Consider the following 23,700-nt stretch of genomic DNA (forward strand, 5'->3'; position numbering starts at 1 on the left):
GAGAAAATTCCTCTTTCGGCCCGGCCCGTTTCGACTATGTATGTAAGAACCGAGATAGTTAAGCTCAAATTGTACGTATACGGTGGTCGTTTTTGTTAGCAAATACGGTACCTCTTATTCACTTTCATATATCACTGGAACGGGTACTAGTTCTCAATCAAACGAAAATTTGAACTATCGTTCAACACATTTAGAGCCTTTGTCACAATTTTCAAAGAAAACTAAAACGAGAAGGTCCAAACATAATTTCCAACTATTTGAAAATACGAACCGTACCTAATGGAGCGAAGAAAAAATATTGTTCTACTTCTAGATAACCCCATAACCACTTCTTCCATCTGCTACGTTTTTTTATAATGCTTATTTCCACAAATTCCATTCAATAACTATTTCTACAAGTCGAATATTAATTTTATCAGACAATATTACCTTCGCCCCTACTCATTTTTGCAGAAGCTTATGACTCAATTCTCCATTATTCTCATAATTGTTGATTTTTTTGTTTTTATTTTTTGTTTTCTCTCTCCTTTCCAAGCTGTGGTCGATTATCCGATCAAGAAGAGAAGTCGACCAAATAAAAAAGTTCATCACCTTCCTGATTTGCGTCGCTAAGAGTCTATTAATGAGGTGATTTATTGTCCAATTCTCATCGCAACCGCCCAACGATGCGCCCTCACTCTATCCGTTTCAATAACTACAAAAACAAAACAAAAAGCCACAAACTTCCAATTCCCTTCTAACCGTTTCGCTCAATTTAGAACGTTGATGTTTCGAATCACGCTGTATAGATAAAAACTTGATAACAAAGTGTCAATTTTCACAGTTTTAATAGCGTCCTTTTATTTTAACGACACTGCGTGATCATCAGTATTCTCGATTTCACTTCTCCTCAATTTTCCTTTTCCCTACTTATTCTCGGTATCTCTGATATTGTTTCACGTTCTCCTTCTCTCGCTTCCCACCTGACAAGCGTTCGAAGAAGGTCATCATCTCCAATCCAAATGTTTGCTTTATAGCGGATGGCGTCTCGTACATGAATATTGCTTGTTAGTTGTTCCTTGACGCGCGGCAGGCAAGTCGGTACCATTGACACACAGAAGACAGACTGACGTCCCCTGTCTCGTCTTATTACTACCGCCTCCTATGCAATAATCACATTTTGCCGACAATTTTATGACCATCACAATGTTATTTCGTTTGATGAATAGGCCAGATAGGGGGTCGAGAAGTAGTTGTATACAACGCTCGCGGAGTTTTTTCTGTCTTCCATTTAGGATCTGTTTCAACTGACAGATTTTTATTTATTAGTCATTTTGCGCGCCTCCGGTCTTTCTTTTCTTCTTTCATTTACCGGGTTTTTTTTGTCTTCCACCTTGAACCGAAGACAAGGTTCTAAAGCAGATTACAATCTCTTCCAATTTTGTTGGCTAATTTTTTATATATGAAATTCTTGTCGGCGATAAATAAGAAAAATTTCGGTCAGTTACCTCGTGTTCCTCCTCTTCTTCTTCCAAATTTTCACTCATTTTTGGCGTATTCTTTTATTTGCAGAACGGTCTCATCACCTCTACACTGTTCTCTTCACCTTCTCTTGTTCTTTCTTCTACCCATCTTTGCATGTGCCCCTCCAAAATTTTTTTTTGAGTTGTTCGGTCAGTTGCGTGCTTTGTTCTTCCCAGTGTCGTCCTTTTTTACCACCATCACCAAGTCAGTCACCCATTTTTTGTTTATTCCATTTCTATACAAACTGCTCCTTCTCACTTTTAGGTCCCAAAAATATACTTTATGAGAGAAGGGGAACCAAGAGAAGGGGCTGCTCCAAATGGGCAATTTTGGGGGCCCCGCAAGATTCATAACTTCTCTAAATTGGAGGCAAGGGCTGCAGGCAAAAAAAGAGGCGTGTCTTGGGGGCTCGGAAGGCGTGCATTTGCTCATATAATTTATAGACGGCAGCGATAACATGACTTTTTGCAGAACAATATTTTTTGAGAACGTTTGAGAAATCGCCTCAAAAATCTGAAGAAGCCGCCTCATAAAATTTGTTTGGTTTTATGCGATTTGAGATTGGAAATTTTCGGAGATGTGAAAAAAAGTGCATATGAAGAAAATTGAGTAGTTTTTGAACTTTTTTCGTGTTCTTCTAGTTTCTTGTTTTTTGAGTTTCTTGTTGTTCCATTTTCGAAGGATGGACTAATACCAAAATTCCAAACAAAAAAAGTTTTTTTCAAGTTAATCATTTGAGAAGTTGGAATATTCCAAAACTAAACTTTCGAAGTTCAGGAAAATCCCATCAAAAACCTATGTATGAAAATCAAAAACTCAAAAACAGATTTTTAGAATGTAGGAAACTGGGAAAATTCAGGAAACAACGAATTTGAAATTTTTCATATATACCTTTAGAAATATATTATTTTTCAATTTTCTCGAAATTCTTTGAATTTTCATAACAATCTCCTGCACACTCCTGCTCCCCTGCTTGTCCCTTTAACGCTTTTTAGGAAAATTCTTTCATTTATGACTAAATGATAACAATAACTTCTATAGGATCATGGTCCAAACCGGAAATGTCCTAAAACCTTCTCTCTTCCCTTAAGATGCTCTAATCGGAAATCGTTGCTCAGTAACCGAGAGTTTATGACTTTTTTACGACATCCGCAAATTCGAAAAGCGGTGGTTAGAAGAAAATCGAAAGAGAACTTCTTTTCTGTTTTCTACTTCTTCCTCTTAATCTCCGTTTCATTTTCCAGCGCTCCTCGGTTAAATCTCGTTGGTCTAATGTGTGATTGCCAATGAGACCATCAATCCAGATTTACGAGGTGATTCGTGAAAAGGTGTGCGTGTGTGCTGCTCGAATGCTCTTCAGAAGCTCCGGGCGCACATTTTCATTGAGCCCCGCTTTATTTTACGACTTGTAATAGATATACCAGTTCGTTTTTATTTTCTCTTCCTGTCAGATTATAACTGGAACCCCATGACGTTTCGAAATGCCTTCCATACCTCCTCGTTCTCAGTTAATCCTCTTCTTCTGGGAAGCAGTCAGCAGAAATTTGCGTTTTTTCTATATTTTCCAAAAAAAAAGAACAACAAAGAAATGAGTTCGATAATGATCACTGACTTTGAAAATTGCTCACTGGACTTTTCTTTGTGTTGCAAATCAGTGACAAGAGGGAAAAATTGAGAAAAAAAACGAAACATATGCTGTTCATCAGTTTATCTGTCAGTGACTGCACAATCCCCATTTTTCTTCTCTTCTCATCATTTTTTTTGAAAGTCTTCTGGGTTTTTGAGAGACTCGGGCGTGTGTCGGAGGACCCACTTCCACCAACCATCACTCTTATTATGACATTTCTTTTTCACTTTTTTTTTCTCATTTTCAAAAATTTCTTTTATTTTCTCCGTGCAGGCACGTTTATTGTTATTACCTTAAAATAGAGGAAAACGGTTCGCAATTTTTCGATAACGATCAAGTTCTGAAATTGTAGAAATTATCAGATTATTGTATTCCACAGTGAACACTTTTGAAAATTGCCCTTGACTTTCTGTTTCGAGTCAATTGATCTTAGTTTCCGTGAAAAACTTGGAAAGAAAGACTGAAAGTATAGTACCGGTCAACAAGATACACAAAAACGTATTTTTCTGTTGATTTTCTGCCTTTTTGATCATTTTCAGGAGCCTGTAGCTCTACCATCAAGTTTCCGAGCACTTTTGAAAAATAGGAAACGTGTAAGACATACCTAGATTAAAAACTTTACATTCAAAGCATTTTTGAAAATTTCTAGTTTATCAGATATTTGGGGATTTTTGATAAACGCTTGCTTGTTCACGTTTTCAGTTCAAAAATGACCAAACAGGGTTATCTTTCAGAAATCGGCGAATGACTGAAAAACTAGGAAATTTCAAAAAATTGTGGGAATTTAAAGTTTCCAATTTATGTATGTTTCACACCCCTCTCCGAAGTTTTAAAAATTATTGGAAACTTGACAGTCAAGCTCCGGATTCTTGAAAATGGTAAAAATGACCAAAATCAAAAAAATTTTTTTGAATGACTTATTGACTGGTACTGTCACATTATTATATCCAAAGTATTTTGCCTATTGAAAAATTTTTGTAATTTTTCACAGGAACCGAGATAAACAGGCTAAAAGTTGACGGTCAGGTTCTATTTAAATGTTTACAATGAGCTATTCCTCTGTTTCAAACACTATTTCACTTCTCCTACCGTAGTCATAACTTCCTCGATTATTTTGAAAATAATTGCAGCTCTTTTAGTGTAAGAATTATTATCTTTCTCTAGTTTGCTCACCAAGCAATTATTTCTGAATCACTGCTACATCAGAATAATGTTTCTAGCTGCAATTAACAAACATGTTTCTTATGGCTGATTCATCAAAACCCAAATCTCCTCCCTCACCGCCAAATTTTCTCACCCCGCTAAGCAGCAGGGTTACTTGACTAAAGATGGGCCGTATCAAAGCCTCTTTCCACAAAAAGAAATAATTTTGTGACAGCTTGGACTCGAGATTAAAACGCCTGCCCCATTTTTCTTTTGTGCCGTTTTTGCCGCGCCTTCAAAAAGCATCCCGGCTTCTTTCGACCATTTCAAAGATAAACTTGGATTATTTTGGCACCCTCCCCCCACACACATATAACAGTGAGTGGTCTTTCTTTTCCGCACTTGCCGAAAAGTGATCCTCCCGCAGTTTCCTCTGAGTACTTGGCCATGTGATAGCGGCTAATCAGATAATATTTGCTGCTCATCCAATTGGTTATTAGAAATTTGATCCAGGAAGTATGTAGTGAGATATATAGGCAAATTAGGAAACATGTGGCTGTGAGAAACTATTTTTAGTTTAGATGACATCTTTGAAATTTGATATTTTAAGAATATGATGTCAGTGAGCAGCAATAATCAAAAGCTGTCTTATTTTAAATACATATTCTTATAAATAATTCTGAATAGACTTTTCGGCAGTTTCAGAAAATTGACCTCAAACCTTTTCATGGATCTTTTTTTTTCTCCTAATCAAGTTGAGGACCCAAACGTTTTGGGTGATTAAACCGAAAAAAATTACACTGATCATATTTTTAAAATGTTGTTATTAGTCTGAAAATTGTAACCGTAAAACCTGTAATTGAAGGGCCCCTTAACTTTCGACTTTGAGTAAGTTTTTCTCAGTTTTAATAAATATATTTTTTCAGCAGACAGATTTTTGATATCTCTCGTGGAAGTCGGAATAATTAAGCAAAAACCACCATATATAGGGGGCTCTTTTAAAGCCAATACCGTAGTTAGGTTTAAGAAACCATGTTGGAATTTTGGTGTTAGATTCTCTCAAGACAACCTGCTATTTCTTTTCTTAACGCAACATCTACCGTAACCAATTTTTGGTGATATCACAAACACCTGTGTTTACTTTGTCCTTGTTGAAGAAGAACACGCAACGCAATTTTGGAAACATTTTTACTTCAAAATTTTGGCTGGACAGTTGCGTCACCTCTCCTCCACCCGGTCCACCAAGATCTCCTTAACCCTTTGCCTTTTTTTTCGTCTTTTCATGTTTTTTGTCCCCACCCCTCCCTCTCGCTTCTTTTTTTCTTTTTCTTAATGTAATTTTCGTTTGGTGCCATTGTACATAAAACGACTTGCACTAACCCAATTTGAAAAGCACACATCTCTCCACGCATCCATCCATCTATCCACACGCACTCAGTCAGGCTCATCCTTTTAGCTCCTCTATAGGATAGACACTCTCGACGGTGAAAAAAGGTCTCGAAAAAATAAAAGACGATGTATTGGATGTAGTATTGTCTAGAAGATGGGTGCTGGTGTTGTGCAGTGTATATTTATTTGTATCTCTGTCAATTTTTTTCTTCTGCTCAAACCCTTCCTCACTCCCCTTTTCCGGGGCTACTCCTCATCTGTCATCCTTTTATTGCAAAACCGCTCGGGTTTTGTTTCCCGGAATGTGGTTGGCAATTGAGTCAAAATGAGTGGTGAGGAAGAGAGACTAAAAGAGAATTTTAAATGGAAATGAATAAAAAAGATCGGATTTCGCAAAAACTGCGCTCTCGTCAGATTAACGTGATAGTTCTTCAGAGCCATCTCCGTTTTTTTGGAGAAGGAAGTTCAGGAAAGATGGACAAAGGACGTGGGCGGAGTCAACTTTCAAAAATATCCTATTTAGGAACATTCTCTCTTCTTCGACTTTCTCGAATTCCCATTTTCATTAGACAAATTTTGAAACAGTAAGGAGAAACCATATCGTTTTCTGTTATCTATTTTAGAATTTTTATGGGTTCTTAACCCATTCAGAAAACTTTTTTGTCTCTAATTTCCTATCTTCTAGAAAGAAAATTCTTCTCACCATCCTAAAAATGTTGCATTATGTTGACCTCCATTCTTCTGTTCCTTCTTCGTTTCATCGCTTTCGATTTGAACACTTGATGAATTAATTTGCCTTCTTTTTTCTTTCCTTCACATCTTCATGTTGCGAATTCCAACTTTTTTGAAGCGAATGTAATGACCCTCCGGCAGCTGATAATATTTGCCCATCTTTGGGCACTATGCCTGGCCAATATCAACATGTTCATAAGCAAGGAGGAGATGAATCGGACATTGGGTAAATTTTAATCTCAATTTTTATTAAAAATACCGATTTTCCAGGTGTCAAAGCTGAGCTAAACTACATTGAAATGGGTAGCATCAATACTTATTCCACGAAATTCCATTATCGAGTTATGGCCAATATTGACTACGTTTCGTTCACTTGGAATGCAGTTGGACAGGTATTTTGAACTTTTTCAGGGCTTCTGAACAAACAGAAAATATCAAGTTTCTCACCCAAAATTGATTCTGTTTCTATTTTTGTCCACATAGTTCAAAATTCAAAAACTCAAACTTTCAGGTTGATTACGATGTCCGGGTAGAAGCAGATGACTCTTCAGTTCTTCCTATAATCCGTATCCCTCTCAAGGGACGCGTACCAGCCTCCTTTCAAGGTACCAGTTTATCAAAATTCGTAATTTATTCCCTTCCCTTTTGTAGACTTCAGCGTCGAATACAGATGCGCGGGTCATCGATCCGGACAATTTACTGTCAGCCTATATTTCAATTTCTACTACGACGGCAAGACGGTGCCGGTCAAATTGAGACAGGAGAAAATTTGCGCGTCACGAGATGGACGGCGAGGATTGAATGGTTAGTTTCTGAATATATTTTCAACCTTCCTTGTGTTTACCCACAAATATGAATGACATTGGGACCCAAAACATTTTTCTGATGACGACGGGACAAGACGAGGAGACAATGATTGAATGACACGCTCTCTCTTCTTCTGTCTCTATAATGCAGCTGTTTGATTGTCACAGGAGCGGCGGTAGACGAAAATAAATGAGTTCGATTGAAAGAGAAAAAGAGGTCCCAACACCGACTATTCAAAGAAAGAGAGAAAATTGTGAAAACGAGCGCTTCAAATGGAAAATAATGATTATTCTGGGGATTGTTATTCTAGGGATGCGAGGACCGGAATTTTTCGAAAAATGCATTTTTCTAATTAGGCGAAAACAAGTGAGCAACAAGAACTAGGGTGGTTCAGAGTTTTGCGGATGGGTTCCAGAAATATGCGATTCAATAGATAAATTTTATATGTTAATCGCTTTTTAGGATCACTAGAAAACTAATTAATTTGATTACCGTGGAAGGGGTTGTTACAAAAAGGGATTCAATTGTACTGTCTTATAGTATCGGATTTTTTGTTGAAAAAACAAAAATAAGTGGGAAACATTCAAACAAAAACAAATAAAAATTCTGATAAAACAGATATAGTATTCACTGATCTAAGTTTTAGAGAAATTTGCCGTTTAACAATTAATTTTAACTAGTACAGTAGTCCTCCGTATTTATTTTTCTAGGTGCCCACCCGAGCCGTAAGTTTTGACCTCAATTAACTAGATTCCTGTAAAATAATTGCAAAAATGCGGTAGCGAATGAAATATTGGTGGTAATTGACAAACTTTTTATATCTTTTAAAAAAATTGAGATAATTGAGTTTAAAGGTGGCGGTCTCGGTGGGCTTCTAATAGAGGAAAAATGGCATATCATTCAACTAAGGAATTTTGAACAAATCGAATTTTCAATTGTCCAGCTTTTTCATATTTCTCATTTATATTCTAGGTGGATACGAAGGAACCGAAATTGATGATCATGACTCTATTGACAAGGCATTTTTTGTCATCATCTGTATTGCCGCCGCCTTCCTGCTCATTGTTGCAGCTACCCTCATCTGCTATTTCAAGAGATCAAAAAAAGAAGACATGATTCAAACTCGACTTCCGTTAGTTTCATTTTCCCGCTTTAGAATTGCCTTTTTCAACAGTTAATCTTTGTTCAGGACATCTTTCCGAAACTCGCTGAAATCCACAAAAAGCGCGCAACCATTTCTTCTGAGCACTCCGAGAGATGGTAATCCGGCACTCGTTTTCCGCTTCTTTCGAATAGAGATCTTTTTTGCAGGACCTCAAACACTTTCGGCAGTTTCGAGCGCTCCTTGTTCTTCCTCAACGTCGGGGAATTCGATAATCCCGGACAGGCCGCGAAACGTGAGTTTTTTATGAAAAGTGACAAGAGAGCCCAACTGACGTAGGAATGATTTTTAGATTGACGTGCGACGTGCATTGTTACAACTATATCAAGATCGAGAAGCATTCCAACCTCTACCCTATGTAGATATGGAAGGTTAGAAAACAGAGGGAACCAGGTTGAAAATAATTTCTGATTTTTTATAGGAACTTTTGGTGAAGTGAGATACGCAATTTGGCGTCAAGTAGACGACGTTCTCAATGGGGACGTCGACGACGAGGAGGATGCGTTTTGCAATCAGGAAGCGGTTTACACCAAAACCTTGAAAAAGAATGCTTCATCGATTCAGTTGGATCGGTTTCTGTCCGATGCGCTTCTTTTCTACAACATCACACCTCACCAAAACTTGTCTCAAGTGGCATGCGTCGCATCTTTCGGAAGATTCGACCGCCCGGAAACTGTCACAGATTTTCCTCTGGTCTGTTATAGGCATCAAGGTTTTGGAAATTTAAAGAAGTTCCTAGCCAATTGTAGACACGGAGATAAAACCAAAGGTAGAAGAATGATAAAAAGAGAAAAAACAAGTTTAATATGATTTTCAGGAGCTCAAACTCTCAGAACTCATCAGCTAGTTGCTCTTGCCACTCAGTTATCCTCAGCGGTTGCTCATCTTCACAAATACCGTATTGTCCACAATGACATTGCTGCCAGAAATTGCTTGATCGCTGAAGTAAATGGACGTCTACAGGTCCAACTTTGCGATTCCGCACTGTCTCGGGATCTCTTCCCTGCTGATTATCATTGTTTGGGAGATAATGAGAACCGCCCATTAAAATGGATGGCTCCGGAAGCAATTGCTAGCGGATTATACTCGTCGTCCGCAGATGTTGTAAGTGAATCTTTTTTTGTAGAATTGTTTATAAATAGTTCTGCCAATTCTGTCACCAAAAATCAAACATTAACTTTAAGAAAATACACAGAAATGTTTACAGTGGTCCCTAGGAGTGCTCATGTGGGAACTGATGTCGCTCGGTGGCTCACCATATGCCGAAATCGATCCTGAAGATGTGTATACAATGATTCTCAAAGGAGCGCGTCTCCATCAGCCAAACAATTGCCCAGATCAATTGTAAGATATCGATATAAGCAAATTGAATTTGATTCTGAATTTCATTTCTTTCCAGATACAAAGTGATGCTCTGCTGCTGGCGAGTGCTAAGTGAGGAACGGCCGAGCAGCGAACAGGTGCTCCATGGACTACGTGATTTCAACATCCAACTCAGTCAATACATCTAATTATGCAACGCAGTAAAAAATCCATCAAAATTTAGTGACGGGTGTAATCGTTCCGATTCGTTTTATATTTGTCAACAACTCCTCTCCTCCTCTCCAAAACTGTCCCTGTTCATTATTAAAAACATGAGTACATATGAAATTATATTTTTGTGTAATAAACAATAATAATTAATAAAGTGACTAATCATACATTATATCAATTACGCTTTCAGCATTACTGGAAGAAGGCAAGAATGTGAGTTTGGTAGATGCGCAGCTTGTTAGACAGAATCTGCCAAGTCCGCAGTTGTTAGAACGATCACACCAACGTTTGGTGCAGCATACAGTATGGTTACCACAGTTTGAGTCGTCACGGCATTCACTTTTTACATGGTCTGTAACAATCTTATATAATTGGAAAAAAAGCGAAAGTTGTCATTCTCATGCTGGTTTTTTTCGATTCAAAACTTTGCTAGAATTCTAGAATCCCGTGAAACGTTAATTAGATGGGCTGGTCCTTGTATTTTTCAAGGTACACAGGGAGAACCTTTCTGTTACAATGGCCCTTTAATTAGAGGGGTCTTCTCATTTGTCGAGTCATTTTTTTCGAAAATTGGTCTTGAAAAATTTTATCAAAAACACGTTTTGAAGGGGACCTTTCTAAAACATGGGCTGGTCTATTCTTAGAAGTACCTTTCGGAGGGCCCTTCTATTAAAGGGGTATTAAAGGAATCTGTCTTATACTCACCTGATGCATTATCCATCTCTATCCTTACAGGTCGGTTTTGTCGGTTTGCCTTGGTGTACTCGTGGTACAACCGTATCTCGTCGGATGTCCGAATTCCGTTCACTCCATTCAAAGGGGCTCTTCTGAAAAATGTGCATTTCAGTCCCCACCTCATTCGAACTCACCTGAATTCCCCACTGAAAATCCCCAAATGTGGAACATCTCCCTTTTTCATCGGGTACCATACTCCCATCCTATGGTCCTGGAATGGTGCAGGTTCTGGTGTCACTTCCGGAGGATCATCTGATGCCATATCCTCACTGATGTTGCTCAGTGGTGCGGTATTGTAAATTTTTCCCTGTTGAATCACCAAGGCTTTCTTTCGGTTATGATTTTATTTTCATTTGGTTTTTCGTTTGATAAATCCGGGATTGGAGAGAATTTAGAATTCAAATCTGGAATATTTTCTAATTATTGATTTTTTTTGTTGATTCCAACCTTCTGAAGCGAGAGACACTTGAATTTCTGGTACTGATTTTGAATCCGGACTTGGATTTAAATTTGAGAAACTTTGTAGAATTTGAAAACTTGGCTTCACATCTTCCCTGCAAAATTAAATTTCGAGAGAAATCTCATGTTTTTTGGCCACCCACTTTTCGGAAATCCGAGCCGCGTGTGAATTGAATAAATCAACTAAACTCTTGTGGTCTTTCAATTCCTCGCGTGTTGGTTCGGCGCTCAACGCGCGTGGCTTCTTGAAACCGTTCTTGATTTTTGATGAAATCGGGAATTCAATCTCGTCGACACCGCTGAAAAGAAGGGATTCAAGAAACGGAAGTGAATGGGGAGGAGGATAACTTCATCTCTTCCACTTCTGACGCGTCATCTGGAGTGGGTGTTGTGGTTTTCTGCTTTTTTGGTTTCCGACGGTGTGGGAGAAGAGTTGGTGGGGGCTGAAAAATACACGAAAGTTTAGCAATTGGATTTATCGTAATGAGTACCATCTCCAGATGAATTTTCTTGATGTGAGACAGTGATGGCACAGGATACTCTAGTTCCTGCACTTCTTCTTTAACTCCAAGAAAGTTTGGTTTTCTGGAAAAATTTTTATAGCGTTTTGATAAATAGTTTGCTGAATAGCCTCAAATCACCTCTCCTTCATATATTCCATTTTATGATCATTCTCTATTCTTCTAGTAGTTGTAGGTTGCGGAGATACTGTAGTTTCAATCATGAAAAACTGGTCGACAGTGAGCGGTGGTGTTTGAGGCATAGCTAAAAACACTAAATATGGAAAAAACAAATAAAACGGGTTACTTTTGATGGTCATTGAAAATTGAGTAGTGGGTAGTGCTGTTGAAGTAGTCGTCGGTGGAAACCAATCATGCTTTTTGACCTTCGCCGTGGTTCGTTGAAGTTGTTTGGCAAAATCTTCAGAGACAAAGCGGGCCATGCCTCTGGAATAAGGACTGCAATTTTTTATGTTGATTGGTAAATCCTATTTCGGTAATACAGTGTTTCCACATTTCCCAATCCATCAACATTATCTCGATTCCGGTAAAAAAATATCGAACCTTTGTCAACTGATGAATTATTTATCATAGTATTACCAATATTTAATCAGTTGACATAATTCGATATCATTCACAAGAATCGTTTTTAAAGCTGACGGTTTGGATAGAATTCTATCAGAGGACAAATTGTAACTTGTGGAGTTTTTAAAATAAGCTTTCTAATTTCTCGAAAGTCCTCTAATTCCTTTGATTTGCTCTGGCCTTGCGTTTTATTTCCTTTCTCATTGGAAGGACCTTTTGATAGAAGAGCCATGAATTTGAAACCAGAATTCACCAAATTTGTTAATGAAAAAAAAGGTTCCCGAAAACTGTCCGCTATCATATGGCAAGTAATCTGTCTATTGACTTTTTTTGATATATTTTTAGGAACCAAGATAATTGAGCTCAAAGTGATGGGTCAATGTTACTTTTTCGAAGATTTTTCAACCTTTTCGTTAGCTCCACTCCGGGGCTTGTAATAACAGTAGGCATTGTTGGCATCACATTAACTTTCTGGGTCGTGGTTGGTTCCATAATCTGATCAGTATCAAATGACACACGTTTCTCTTCTTCCTCTTCCTCATCTTAAATTTTTTTCTACTAATACCATTTATTCTCGAATATTTTACCTGTATTTCTCGAAATTATCATGTTCTCAAGTTTTGGTGGAACATCTGATCTGAAAGCAATTTTTGCTTCTTAACATTTTTCCAGAAAATCAGTACCGCCGCAATTTCTCGGGTACATTCCAACAATCGCCATGAATACACACTAGGTTGTCTGGGCACTGCTCGTTCTTATCACAAACACCTTAAAAATTGCGAAAATGTGTAATTGAGAAAAAATTCAACCATTGCGTGCGCGTTTTATCGCTCATGCATTTCATTCTTTAAAAAAAAACTGTCACCGGAGAGAAGTCGAGCAAAAATTCAAAGAACAAAAGTCCAATCTCGTGCAAATACAAATTTCATTTTAAAAATCTGATTCGATATTCCAGAAAATAAAACAAAAATAGAAAACGTGCTCCATTCACCACAGCTCCAATCTACCTGGCCATTCAAGACGCTCCGATAGTCGTGGTTTTGATGATCGTTTCTTACGTTTCAGCTTTTTGGATTTTGAGATTTCCTAGAAAAATTTGTTTCCTGAGAACCTGAAAATCAGAAAGAGCTTACATTTTCTATTACACTATCCTCGATTGTGTTTTCTGCGGGCGGCATTGGACCTTTTTGGGCTCCTGAAAATATTTATAGTAAGATGGACGATTTTCATAGATAAAAAACAACCTGACTCAACTTCACAAATTCCAGATTTTCTCATGTTTTGCTGATATCCGGGCTGGCAATTGCATTTTCCCAAATCACAATATTGATTTTTTTCAGAGCAATCTTGGTCAGTTTCGCAGTCTGTAAAATATATACATTAGTTTATTAATTTTAACTACGAGTGTGGATAATTTGATAATGTTATAGAGGTACAGAAATGCCAAAACTACTTTTCACATTGATTCTGTTTTTCTTGGTTCTTGCCAAATATATATATATATATATATATATATATATATTAGAAAGTCAACAAATGAACTGTTTTTCATAATATCGGAAGTGTTTTGTCAGTTGACACGTTTTGAATATCTTGCAAAGGAATCGAGATAATTTAGACTTGCTAGTGTGTGGAGCCATCTGTTACAAGTTTCAAGGTATATTAATTTCAGTAACCAACTAAAGCCAGACACAGTGAACAAGATACACTCAATAACTAGATAATTCAAATACACTGGTGCAATCAAACTAACTAGTATAGTGTTGTTCAGTGAAGTAATTCGGATGTATGCAATAACCTTGGTTTAAGATAAACAGTGATCCCTATCTCACCTTGAGCAATCCAAAGACATTGACAGTCTTGGCATCCTTTGGCATTTATGGTAACAAAACAATTTTTACCACATCCTCTTGGGGGCGCACAGGTTTCTGATATTGACTCTATAACTATGATTCTATTTTACTTCTCGAAAAAATTCTTAGATACCGGTAGCATTTCCAGAATAGTCCCGATCATCTTCTTCCTCGTCTTTTTTGGTTTTCGCTGACGTGGCACTCTCCACTGCTGAATCTTCCTTCTCCTTCTGTCCATCATACTTTGTTGTCTCACTCGTATGTAGAATGGCATTGACTTCGGCTTCTGTTTTCTGATACAGAGTGTTGGATACCGTTTCCACTTGAGCGTCACTTGTGTTCTGGTCGTATAACGTGCTTGAATTGGATGATGACTCAACAACGGCGTCTTCCACAGCCGAATCGTTTTTGGCAATGTTGAAATAATCGATAGTTGTAGAATCCTGAGATTCCTCGTGTTCCTCCACGGCTTCACCAGATCCTTCATAGGCGACTTCTGAAAATTTCAAAGTTATTGTGAATTTAAGTTTTTTTTGCTATTTTAATAGCATTGTAGTACAACAAGCTCTTACTTTTGATGTTCTCATCTACTGCTGAACTGGAAAACAAATCTGTTCCGATAGCAGGTGGTCCGTTGGTGTTAAACATACTTTTCATCTTGAGACGCTTTTTCAGAGTATCTGCTTGATCGGAATCTGAAAATTTGAACCTTTCATGGAGTCTTCTCAAGAAGTCAAGCTCACATTTAATCGCCAACTCATCTTTTTCTTCTCCCGAACTTGAATTCGCTTCGTCCAGTAACGTAGGAAAATTCTGGAAGTCCTAGCATGCTCTACAGTTTACATCAAGCAAACTCACATCTGTGCTGAACGGTAACTCGTCCTCTTCTAAACTGTGTGGTGCTGATTTGGCTAATAGAAATGTAGAAAACAAAATCAAAAATCGCATAATCTGAAAGTGAGTGGAATGTGTGAATGGAAGAAGTGCGAAATGAAAAATGAAAAGAGACAGTCAGTGGGCGGATGGAAGAAGAAGCTAGTTCTGAACTACTTGAGAGTTTTTTCTTCTTCTTTTTGAATGACATATGAAAACCGATTCTGCTAAAAAGATCTCGTCCTTCGAATGTTACTTGAAAAGAGAGGTTCATCATCAAGAAGATGAAATATTATTGAAACCGAAAATGAAATATTATGAATCATAAACAGTTCAAAGATGGAAAGTGAAATATGGAATCTTCTATGAACAAAAAGGAAAAAAGGAAATTGTTGAGGTAGTCGGGAAAACGGACAAGTGAGTAGGTTAGACTAGCTCATTAGACGTCGTCGGGTCACTCAAGACGGGCGGTAGGTATTCATACAAGGTTCCGTGCGCCAACTTTCACCCGCATCTGGCCCGTTTCAAACAATTGAAACCGCAGGCCGAACTAGATAAACTGCGCAATACTTATTGGCATATGTCGGTAGGGCTTTTACCGCTCGCTACCGGTTAGATGCTTTTTGACCGGCGAGAATTGGAAGCGAACAGTGCTTTTGGCGCTTAATTTTTGTTTTATTGGGATGTGTGAGAATAGATTCCAGATATTTGAATGAAATTGGTTCCAGTGAGACGAGTTATTTCAATTGGTTCCACAACCGGAGAACATTCAAGAATGCATATTTAATATAGTTTTGTTTTCCAGAGTGAAGTAAGACGGAAGTTGAGTGGTTTTTTGTTGATGAAGAACAGAAGACAATAGGTGCTTCTGAAAAGCAAGGGTCACTACTAGAGGCCGAAAAACAATCTTTTCAAAAGTTCAGATTTGGGTTGCTACTTTAACATTCCAGAAGAATTGTGTTTTTCCACTTTTTTCTTCTATCACTTCAAATGAAAATAATGAATTCAAATATGAAATTTACTCCTCATGAAAGTCAAATAGATGTATTCCTTTTTACGACACAAATGTGTTGTTAGAACATATTTTGAAGTCAAACTTTCAACATGGTCAAAATTTTTTGGTTTAAGACCAATAGCTCATTCGCACGTTTCCCATCCTAGTAAATTTTGTTGCAGAGATATAGTGTGCTGTGTCGATTGTTGACAATCGACAAAAATCGACGAAAATCATCAAAATCGGTGTCGATTTCGTCGACTCGATCAAAAATCGACATTCAAAAAGTCGACAGAAAATCGATTTTTCAAAAGTCGATGAAAGTGAAAATCGACAAAAGTCGATTTTTGCCGATTTTGAATCGACTCAAAATCGACAAGAATCGACATTTGTCGGTTTTTGTCGACTTTATTGTCCGAGAGGACTACACGGTCGGTGACCTAGAAACTGCCTGTGGCTGGAGTATTTTTCATCAAATTTTCCACTGAAAACCCGTATTTTTCTTGTTTTTTTTTGTTTTTTTTTGTTTTTTTTTTCTATTTCTTTTATGACATTCTTGCTTTTTGCAGATGAATTCGTCACAAAATCAATCAATGGTGTGGCGATACTTCGAAAAACAAAATAATGGCCAAAATGTGATCTATAAACTGTGTGGAAGAAGCATAAAGTTCCATTCTTCGACCACGACGATGTATCAGCACTTAAACAGTCACCACGAGAAAGAAGTTGAAGAAGTGGAAATATCAGCAAGTCTACGGCTCCGTCGTTAACAATAGCCGAAGAAACAGGATGAAACCGAAGACTCTTAACCAGCAACTTCTTTGTGCGGCATTGGCCACTTTGGAGTAAGATATTAAAGTTTATTTTTCCACAAAATCTGATTTTTCTTCAGATCTACAAAGAAAAACACGTCGACGACAGAAGAGTACGAATATGATGACGAGAATGATGAATCAGAAGGCTTGGAATATTACGAATCCAGAGAGCATTACGATGATACTTTTGGAAACGATTTGGCCCAAATAATGAAGCATTAATTCCTAATGCTGAACTTTGTGCTTCCGTTTCTTCCCTTTCTTAAAAATTTCTTCGCTTTGAATTTTCTTCTATTTTCCTTGCCATCTTCTGAGACATACTGATTCTCTATTTTGTACCCCCGTTGAAATTACACTATTTGTTTTTTTACTCATAAAATAAAGTTGCTACTCTACACAAAAAAAATTTCTCGAGGTGAAATTTTACTTTGAAGTCCGGAAAAGTCGATTTTTGTCGATTTCCGTCGACGCAAAATCGACAACGAAAAGTTCGATTTTCATCGACAAATAGCCTTGTCGAATCGTTGAATGTCGACTGTGTCGATTTTCAAAGTCGACAAAAATCATCGATTTTCGAGTCGACTCGGCACTCTACAGAGATACACTAGTAATGTAATGAATGTTTTGTAACCTGTAATCTGTTGTTCAAGATTCACTTTAGTTTAAAATTATCTCTTCTGTCTGAACAAAGTTATGATTTTTCGATCAGACTCGATCCAATTTTCTGAAAAACTTGAAAAAATTATGCACAACCTGCACATGGGCACCTTGTACCATAATTTTTGTTTAAATTCATGCAAGGTACATTTTTTGCCACTAATATAAAAAAAGAATCAACCAGGCACTTTGGGTACTTCCCTTGTTTGTAAAAAATTAAAATGATTCATATTGCGAAATTTAAAAATTAACTTTTTTCTGAAGCAATCAATGCTCACAATGCGTCCATGTTGTACAATTAAAATTTATTCTACGCAAAAATATATAGCAGAATATATTCAGGAACAACATAATAGGAAATGACGTACAAAATTCTTACATCGAAAATTCGGTAGAGTTAATATGGTCTTGGATATCCTGGATATGGCTGGCCTGGTGGGTATTGTCCAGTTGGTGGTGGTGGATATTGTCCAGGCGGGTACATTCCAGGCGCAGATGGAGTGGCTCCAGTTCCGATTGGATATGGTTGTTGACTGTAGCCAGATGGATAGATGGTTGATCCACCGTATGGTTGTGGTGGTGGTGGCATGCCTGGTTGCTGTCCTCCATAGGCAGAATATTGTTGAGTTGGAAGTGGAGGAGCTTGTTGTACATATCCTGGCATACCTGGTGTCACTCCTGCTCCGATTCCAGCTCCCAGTGGTGGTGGTGGTGCTCCATAGCCAACTCCTCCCATTGGACGTGGTGGTGGTGGAGCATATCCAATTCCAGATCCGACTCCTGATCCGAGTGGTGGTGGTGGGGCTCCGTATCCGATTGGCATGACTGTAGTTGCTGCACCGAAACCGATTGGGACACGTCGGAAGGAACCGCCGCTAGAAGAAGAAGAACTTGAGGAAGAGGAAGAAGAACTCCGGCACGGACGACCGTACATCTAAAGAAAAGCAACAAAGTTGAGCGATTTAAAAGAAGAAAAGTCAAACAGAGACTAGAAAAAAAGCTGTCGATCGATGGTATGAATTGCGAATAGGGGTGGGTGAACCGCCTTTTTTGCCTCAACAATTCAAACGTGATACGGTTATCAGTTTGCATTGTCAGAAGGCGAAAGAAGAAGTTTCTCGTTTTTCAATCGAAAAGAGCAAACAATGACGTATTCGAAATTGGCAAGGCGTTTCACAGTGTATATTTTGAAATTTTTCGACAATTTCGAATGAATCATCAATACAAGATCATGACCTTCACAGGAATGACTCAATGGGAAGGGAATAGATATGGGTCTCATGGATGACTAGAATTGTTGAAAATGGCAAATAAACAAAAGTTCTGAGGAAGAAAAGGGGAATGCCAATCAATTAAAAAGAAAATGACATTTGCGACAGAGACTGAAAAGCTAAAGAAAAATAATTTTGTTAACTCAACAGCAAATTTTTATTCAATAAATTCCGAAATAACCTGAAACTTTGGCAAAGAATTTGGAGAGAACCAAGTTTTTGGGGTCATTGGGGTACACAGAAATTAGGGACTACAAAATCCACATGTTTTTCAGGTATTTTCTACCCTTGAATTGAGGATTTTGTATCCCTTAATCTTTTCATACTCCAATGACAACAGAATGTTTGTACCTTCCGATTTTCACCGGAATTTTTTTTCCTTGTTGACTGCAAAAATTGTGTTAAAACTAGAACAAAATAACAACCAAGAAATATTCTTGATAAAGACAGAACATTGTCATCATTTATACGTTTTTCAAAAACAATGAGGAATAATCAATTTCTAAGGAAAATGTGTTTTTTCAATTAGCAATAACACTGACTCGTTCAAAAACTTTTATGAAACGTGGGTCAGATTAAAATGATTTCAATCAAATGATTGCTCATTTTCTCATTTCCTCAATATTATAGCATTTTTTTTTATTGAAACAACTGTTTTTTTTTTATTCTTCCGTTTGTTCTCTTTTCCTTTTCTCTGCCTTCCTCACACCGCTTACCCAAAGGATTGCGAAATTCGCTTTCAAAACAAATGGAAGCTGAGAAACAGAGAAAAAGTCGGTTAGGCGGTCGGCGTTTCATCGGTGTACGCTTTGAAGGAAAAGTGTGGCCGAATGGTCTAGTGGTATGATTCTCGCTTTGGGTGCGAGAGGTCCCGGGTTCAATCCCCGGTTCGGCCCATTCCTTTTTTATTCTTTTTTTAGAGATTTGGAAATTTTGGGTTAGGATTCGTGTTTTACGGCATATTAAAAAGCAGTCGAAGAAATCTTTTTTCTGAAGAAGTGATGGGAACAAAAACGTTGAATGAAAACTTATGCAACATTTGATGCTTTCATACGATTTCTCGACTCCACTCCTCATTGTTTCCACGAGTTTTCTCATTCAATTCAGATTGTCCCAACTAGTAGAGGAAGATTAATGTGACCAGTCTATACAAACACTTCGACTCCTGAAGCCTTCAAGGTCAATCCTTGTTTGTTGTCGCGAAAAAAAGAGACAGCGAGTGGTAAACTCGTATCTCTGACGTCGACGACTCTTTTTCTCTCCCCCTACGTCGTGTTTGTCATCAAAATGGTGTTCTTTCCGCGTTGTGGCCGGATGGTCTAGTGGTATGATTCTCGCTTAGGGTGCGAGAGGTCCCGGGATCGATCCCCGGTCCGGCCCACCTTTTTTTTGAATTTTTGAAAGTTATTTGCTTCACAATATTTCAAGATTATTTGAAGTTTTTGAACTTATATGAATATCACAAAAAATCATTTTACATTTTAATGCAAAAATTATTTTAAAATTTGATCCTTTATTTTTTAATACGAATCTTTATATATACATAACCGGATATTAACACAAGGAGAAGCAATAAATAGCAAGAAAACATTCGTTGGAATCATTGGAAGAATAATAAATCAATTTTCCATGAATCAGAATCACCCGGAAAGGAGATGTTTGCTAGACTGACCTAAGTTTTGGTATACTGGACCCATATAGTAACTGAGAAGAAAATCGGCTAAACTACGAGAATTCAAGATCTTCTTAGGCATAATCCGTGAGTTTAGCTTTGTTCTCGGAGACTTTAACAGGACACTTGTTGCAACATCTACAAACTGCAAAACAGCAAACAGCCAGGATCAGGAAGGCGAAAGAAATTCCAATTGCAATCAGTGGAACAGTGAATGAAGAGCTGATCAGTCTCTCCTGCATTACAGCAATTCTCGTCTCAGCAAACGCTTCTCGACCTGAAACACAATCTTTATGATCATACCCAATCTATATAGACGTGTTGCGTAACGCAATAAAGATTTACTACGGTAAATATTGAGAAACAAAAAAAAGTTGGGAAGGACCAACATACCTATTGCGTCATAGTTCGTGATACGGAACATAAACTCGCAGTGAACGTTGCGTGGCAGTAACATCTCATAACTTGTGGATGGTGCTCCCAGGTATACAGTTGTTGGATCTTTGTTGCATGGTCCGAGGTATGCTTGGTAGGTGATGGCGTAGGTCAGGATGTTTTCAGGTTCAGCAGAGGCTGTCCATGTGATTTGAGCAGTCGAGTTGGCTTCAATAGCTACACGGATATTTGAAACTGGTTCCGGGGCTGAAATATATAGTTTTTTTCTGGACCCATAAGCAAATTCCAGATAAAATTTAAGGTTATAAAAAACCTACCACATTGAAGACTTCCTTTTCCGTAGACTTGTTTGCATTGGAATGAGTTGAATCTAACAGAAATTGGATTCGTGGCAGTGTTCTGATCCGACGAGAGAGCAGAAAGTGTGACAGCATAAGATGAATCAAACTCCAAATGAGACAAAAGAATCGAGTATGTCGGATCCACACGAAGATCCGAGACCACAGAATTTGTTGCGTTTTTCACTTGTAGCCGGAAATAGCAACTGTCATATGCGGTTCTGCAAGAGAAGAGGGATTAATTAACTGATGGCCACAAAAAAAAGAGGGGGAGAAGGGGCAGTTAAATTGAACGACCCGGATATTATCGTCAAGCTGTTGGGGGTTCAAAGAAGAACGTCGGTGTCTCATGGACCACTCGTATAACGTCTAATTAGCTCTCATTATTATTGTAGCGGAAGCTATTAGAAAAAGAGCTCGCGTGTTGCTCATTGAGAAAAAAACAGTTACCTCGGGAAATGAAGATGAGCGACTACTCCTTGCTCAGAATTGAATCCGTTTTTCACAATCAATGGTGCTCCAGGAGCCTTTACAGTTAGTGTGTTGGAAATTTCAGTCCATTCACTCTGAATCGTGTCACCAAGTTTACCAGCTGGTCCAACTACAGTAACGAGAAACTTGTATTGTACTCCAGGAATCATTCCATCAACTTTGATCATACCATCGGATTCCACCTGAATTAAAAACTTAATATAACGTGATTTATAATTAATCAGCGTACCGATGCCGTAATCCATTGACTTTCATCATAGTATCCAAGGGCATAAGTTCTCTGCTTCCATTGCACAACGTACTGTACCGGGCCAGATGGACGAACTTTTGTGAGGCCAAGGAGTCCCTATAATTGAGTTATATACTTATTGCCTTTGTGACACCTCATGAGTCAAAATACGCAACACACAGTAACAATGACATTTATCCCTTATTTACTTCTACCTCCCACTGGTGCGTTTTCTCACCTCAAACGAGTCGTCCAAATCAGGTGTTGCTGATGGCATCTGGCACAGTAACTCAATTGTAGAGACTGGGGAAGATCCAACTTTTCCAGAATGAGCAGTGGATTCCAGCCAAAACTTTGCTCCTTGAAGAGTCTCTCCAGTCAGATTGCTTCTTTTCATATCACGTCTGTGTTGAAATTGAAGGCAACCATTTTCGCATTTTGAATATTCTTCAGTATCAACGAAGAAGTACTCGTCGATCGAACCGTCAAGGTTTTCTCTTGTTTTTGGGTAGCCATACTGAACAGTTCATGATAATGAAACAATTATAAAAAGGAATATAGTACCTTCTCTGAACACTTTGCCTTGCAATGAGCAACTCGGATGAGATGTGCATAGTCAATTTGGATGTATGGAAGGACAACAAAAGATATTACCAAATTGGTTGTACAGAGAAGTATTAAGATACTACTGTGTAACCTCATGATCATGGGAACCTGCAAAAACTTTTATACTTATTGTTCTCTAGAAGCCGTCGAAGCGTAAAGAACACGAGAAGACAGAGAACTTGAGCAAGACTGCATTCCACCAGCCTAAGGTAATAATAATTAGTGTTGCCTTTGTGAAGGAGATGCGTTTTCGAGAAGAGCTCTTGAACGTCTTTGTTCGTCGCCTAGAAGGTTCTTGACGATTAAGCATCGAAAATGAAGGGAAATTTTCGAGAGAAAAGAGTCTTTTAACGACAGCTCCAGTCAACACCAAATTTCCGGAGGCAGTTCGAGAATGAGAAAAGATTTGAGAAAAAAAAGATTGTTTTTCGGGGAGGGCAGAGAATACAAACACTTGGTGGTAGTTAACCTCCAAAAAAAGAGCCCCCAGAACAATAGGTCATGCAAATGCGTCTCTCTAATGGTTCGGAGAGGAGGAGACCTCTACGTATTTAGAATATTAAGAATATTATAAACAATATGTGAGAAGGTCAAATAGGATTTTCTAAAGATGATTTTTGTATAGATCTACTGATCATTTACTGTGAGGGACGCGTCTTCTAGCAACTGGTGTGTGTGTCGACGCAAGAAAAGAAGGATGGGTTGAACGGATTACACAACTGGCTGCCGGATTTATTGGCCAATTGCTTATTGGTAAGGTGTTCTTTCGGGAGGCGATTCGCGAGTAACGGGTCGTCTCGAAACTAACAGTTGGCGTCAAGTGCCTGGCATATATTATCGATGGCAGTTTGAAGAGGAATAAAAAAGTTAGGAGGATGGGGAGAAAAGCGGAAAAAGAGCTATGAAAGGGAGGATATGAAATAAAAAAGGAGACAACACGTGAAAATGAAGGGGAAGCCTTAATTCGAATTATCCTAGATTACATTCTTTTGCCTCCGGTGTTTCCGATATGGGAGAGAATCTTAAAGCGGGAGATTTGGGATTTTCTTGCACTTTAGAAAATTAAAATAACTACGTGGAAGGCACGTAAAAGGTAAAATATCATAAAAATAGAAAAGAAACTGATCCACTTGAAGGGTTCAATAATGCAGTCCGGCATGGAAGAGTGAAATTTGAATAAGAACAAATAGACATAGAGAGCTACACAGTGGACTCTAAGCGCTGGATAATGTTTGTTAGAAAGGAAGGATAGAAACTTTTTTTTTGAATAGGACGGATGAGCGACACAACAACATACACAAAATTGCAACATTGTAAAAAAACGATAAA

General features: G+C 38.1%; 5 protein-coding genes and 2 non-coding genes across 7 annotated transcripts; 4 read left to right on the top strand and 3 right to left on the bottom strand.

Moving 5' to 3' along the window:
- Positions 1 to 6,520: 6,520 nt before the first annotated feature.
- On the top strand, positions 6,521 to 9,874 carry Cbr-lin-18 (the record flags this gene model as incomplete). Its single annotated transcript, XM_045239539.1, has 11 exons — positions 6,521 to 6,620; positions 6,665 to 6,786; positions 6,906 to 6,999; positions 7,046 to 7,198; positions 8,174 to 8,333; positions 8,391 to 8,598; positions 8,656 to 8,734; positions 8,785 to 9,132; positions 9,181 to 9,467; positions 9,571 to 9,707; positions 9,763 to 9,874. The coding sequence occupies 11 exons, from the start codon at positions 6,521 to 6,523 to the stop codon at positions 9,872 to 9,874; spliced, it is 1,800 nt and encodes a 599-aa protein (XP_045095391.1).
- Positions 9,875 to 10,054: 180 nt separating this feature from the next.
- On the bottom strand, positions 10,055 to 14,976 carry CBG14317 (the record flags this gene model as incomplete). The annotated part of the gene is made up of 19 exons (XM_045239540.1): positions 10,055 to 10,248; positions 10,602 to 10,723; positions 10,766 to 10,955; positions 11,079 to 11,185; positions 11,234 to 11,389; positions 11,439 to 11,533; positions 11,582 to 11,675; positions 11,732 to 12,049; positions 12,582 to 12,717; positions 12,763 to 12,812; positions 12,859 to 12,943; positions 13,183 to 13,261; positions 13,309 to 13,370; positions 13,420 to 13,539; positions 14,008 to 14,115; positions 14,162 to 14,524; positions 14,601 to 14,723; positions 14,772 to 14,841; positions 14,887 to 14,976. 19 exons carry the CDS (start codon positions 14,974 to 14,976, stop codon positions 10,055 to 10,057), a joined length of 2,562 nt encoding a protein of 853 aa, XP_045095392.1.
- Positions 14,977 to 16,684: 1,708 nt separating this feature from the next.
- CBG14318 lies at positions 16,685 to 16,932 on the top strand (the record flags this gene model as incomplete). The annotated part of the gene is made up of 2 exons (XM_002644406.1): positions 16,685 to 16,740; positions 16,788 to 16,932. 2 exons carry the CDS (start codon positions 16,685 to 16,687, stop codon positions 16,930 to 16,932), a joined length of 201 nt encoding a protein of 66 aa, XP_002644452.1.
- An 832-nt stretch (positions 16,933 to 17,764) lies between these two features.
- Positions 17,765 to 18,190, bottom strand: CBG14319 (the record flags this gene model as incomplete). Its single annotated transcript, XM_002644407.2, has 1 exon — positions 17,765 to 18,190. The coding sequence occupies one exon, from the start codon at positions 18,188 to 18,190 to the stop codon at positions 17,765 to 17,767; it is 426 nt and encodes a 141-aa protein (XP_002644453.2).
- A 1,272-nt stretch (positions 18,191 to 19,462) lies between these two features.
- On the top strand, positions 19,463 to 19,534 carry CBG28359. Its single transcript has one exon. It is a non-coding gene (tRNA).
- A 412-nt stretch (positions 19,535 to 19,946) lies between these two features.
- On the top strand, positions 19,947 to 20,018 carry CBG28771. Its single transcript has one exon. It is a non-coding gene (tRNA).
- Positions 20,019 to 20,384: 366 nt separating this feature from the next.
- Positions 20,385 to 22,467, bottom strand: CBG14320 (the record flags this gene model as incomplete). The annotated part of the gene is made up of 7 exons (XM_002644408.1): positions 20,385 to 20,587; positions 20,704 to 20,952; positions 21,024 to 21,265; positions 21,495 to 21,718; positions 21,766 to 21,882; positions 22,004 to 22,282; positions 22,330 to 22,467. 7 exons carry the CDS (start codon positions 22,465 to 22,467, stop codon positions 20,385 to 20,387), a joined length of 1,452 nt encoding a protein of 483 aa, XP_002644454.1.
- Positions 22,468 to 23,700: the final 1,233 nt, after the last annotated feature.

This window comes from Caenorhabditis briggsae (assembly GCF_000004555.2).
Source record: "Caenorhabditis briggsae complete genome, chrX, whole genome shotgun sequence".
Classification (NCBI taxonomy): Eukaryota; Metazoa; Nematoda; class Chromadorea; order Rhabditida; family Rhabditidae; genus Caenorhabditis; species Caenorhabditis briggsae.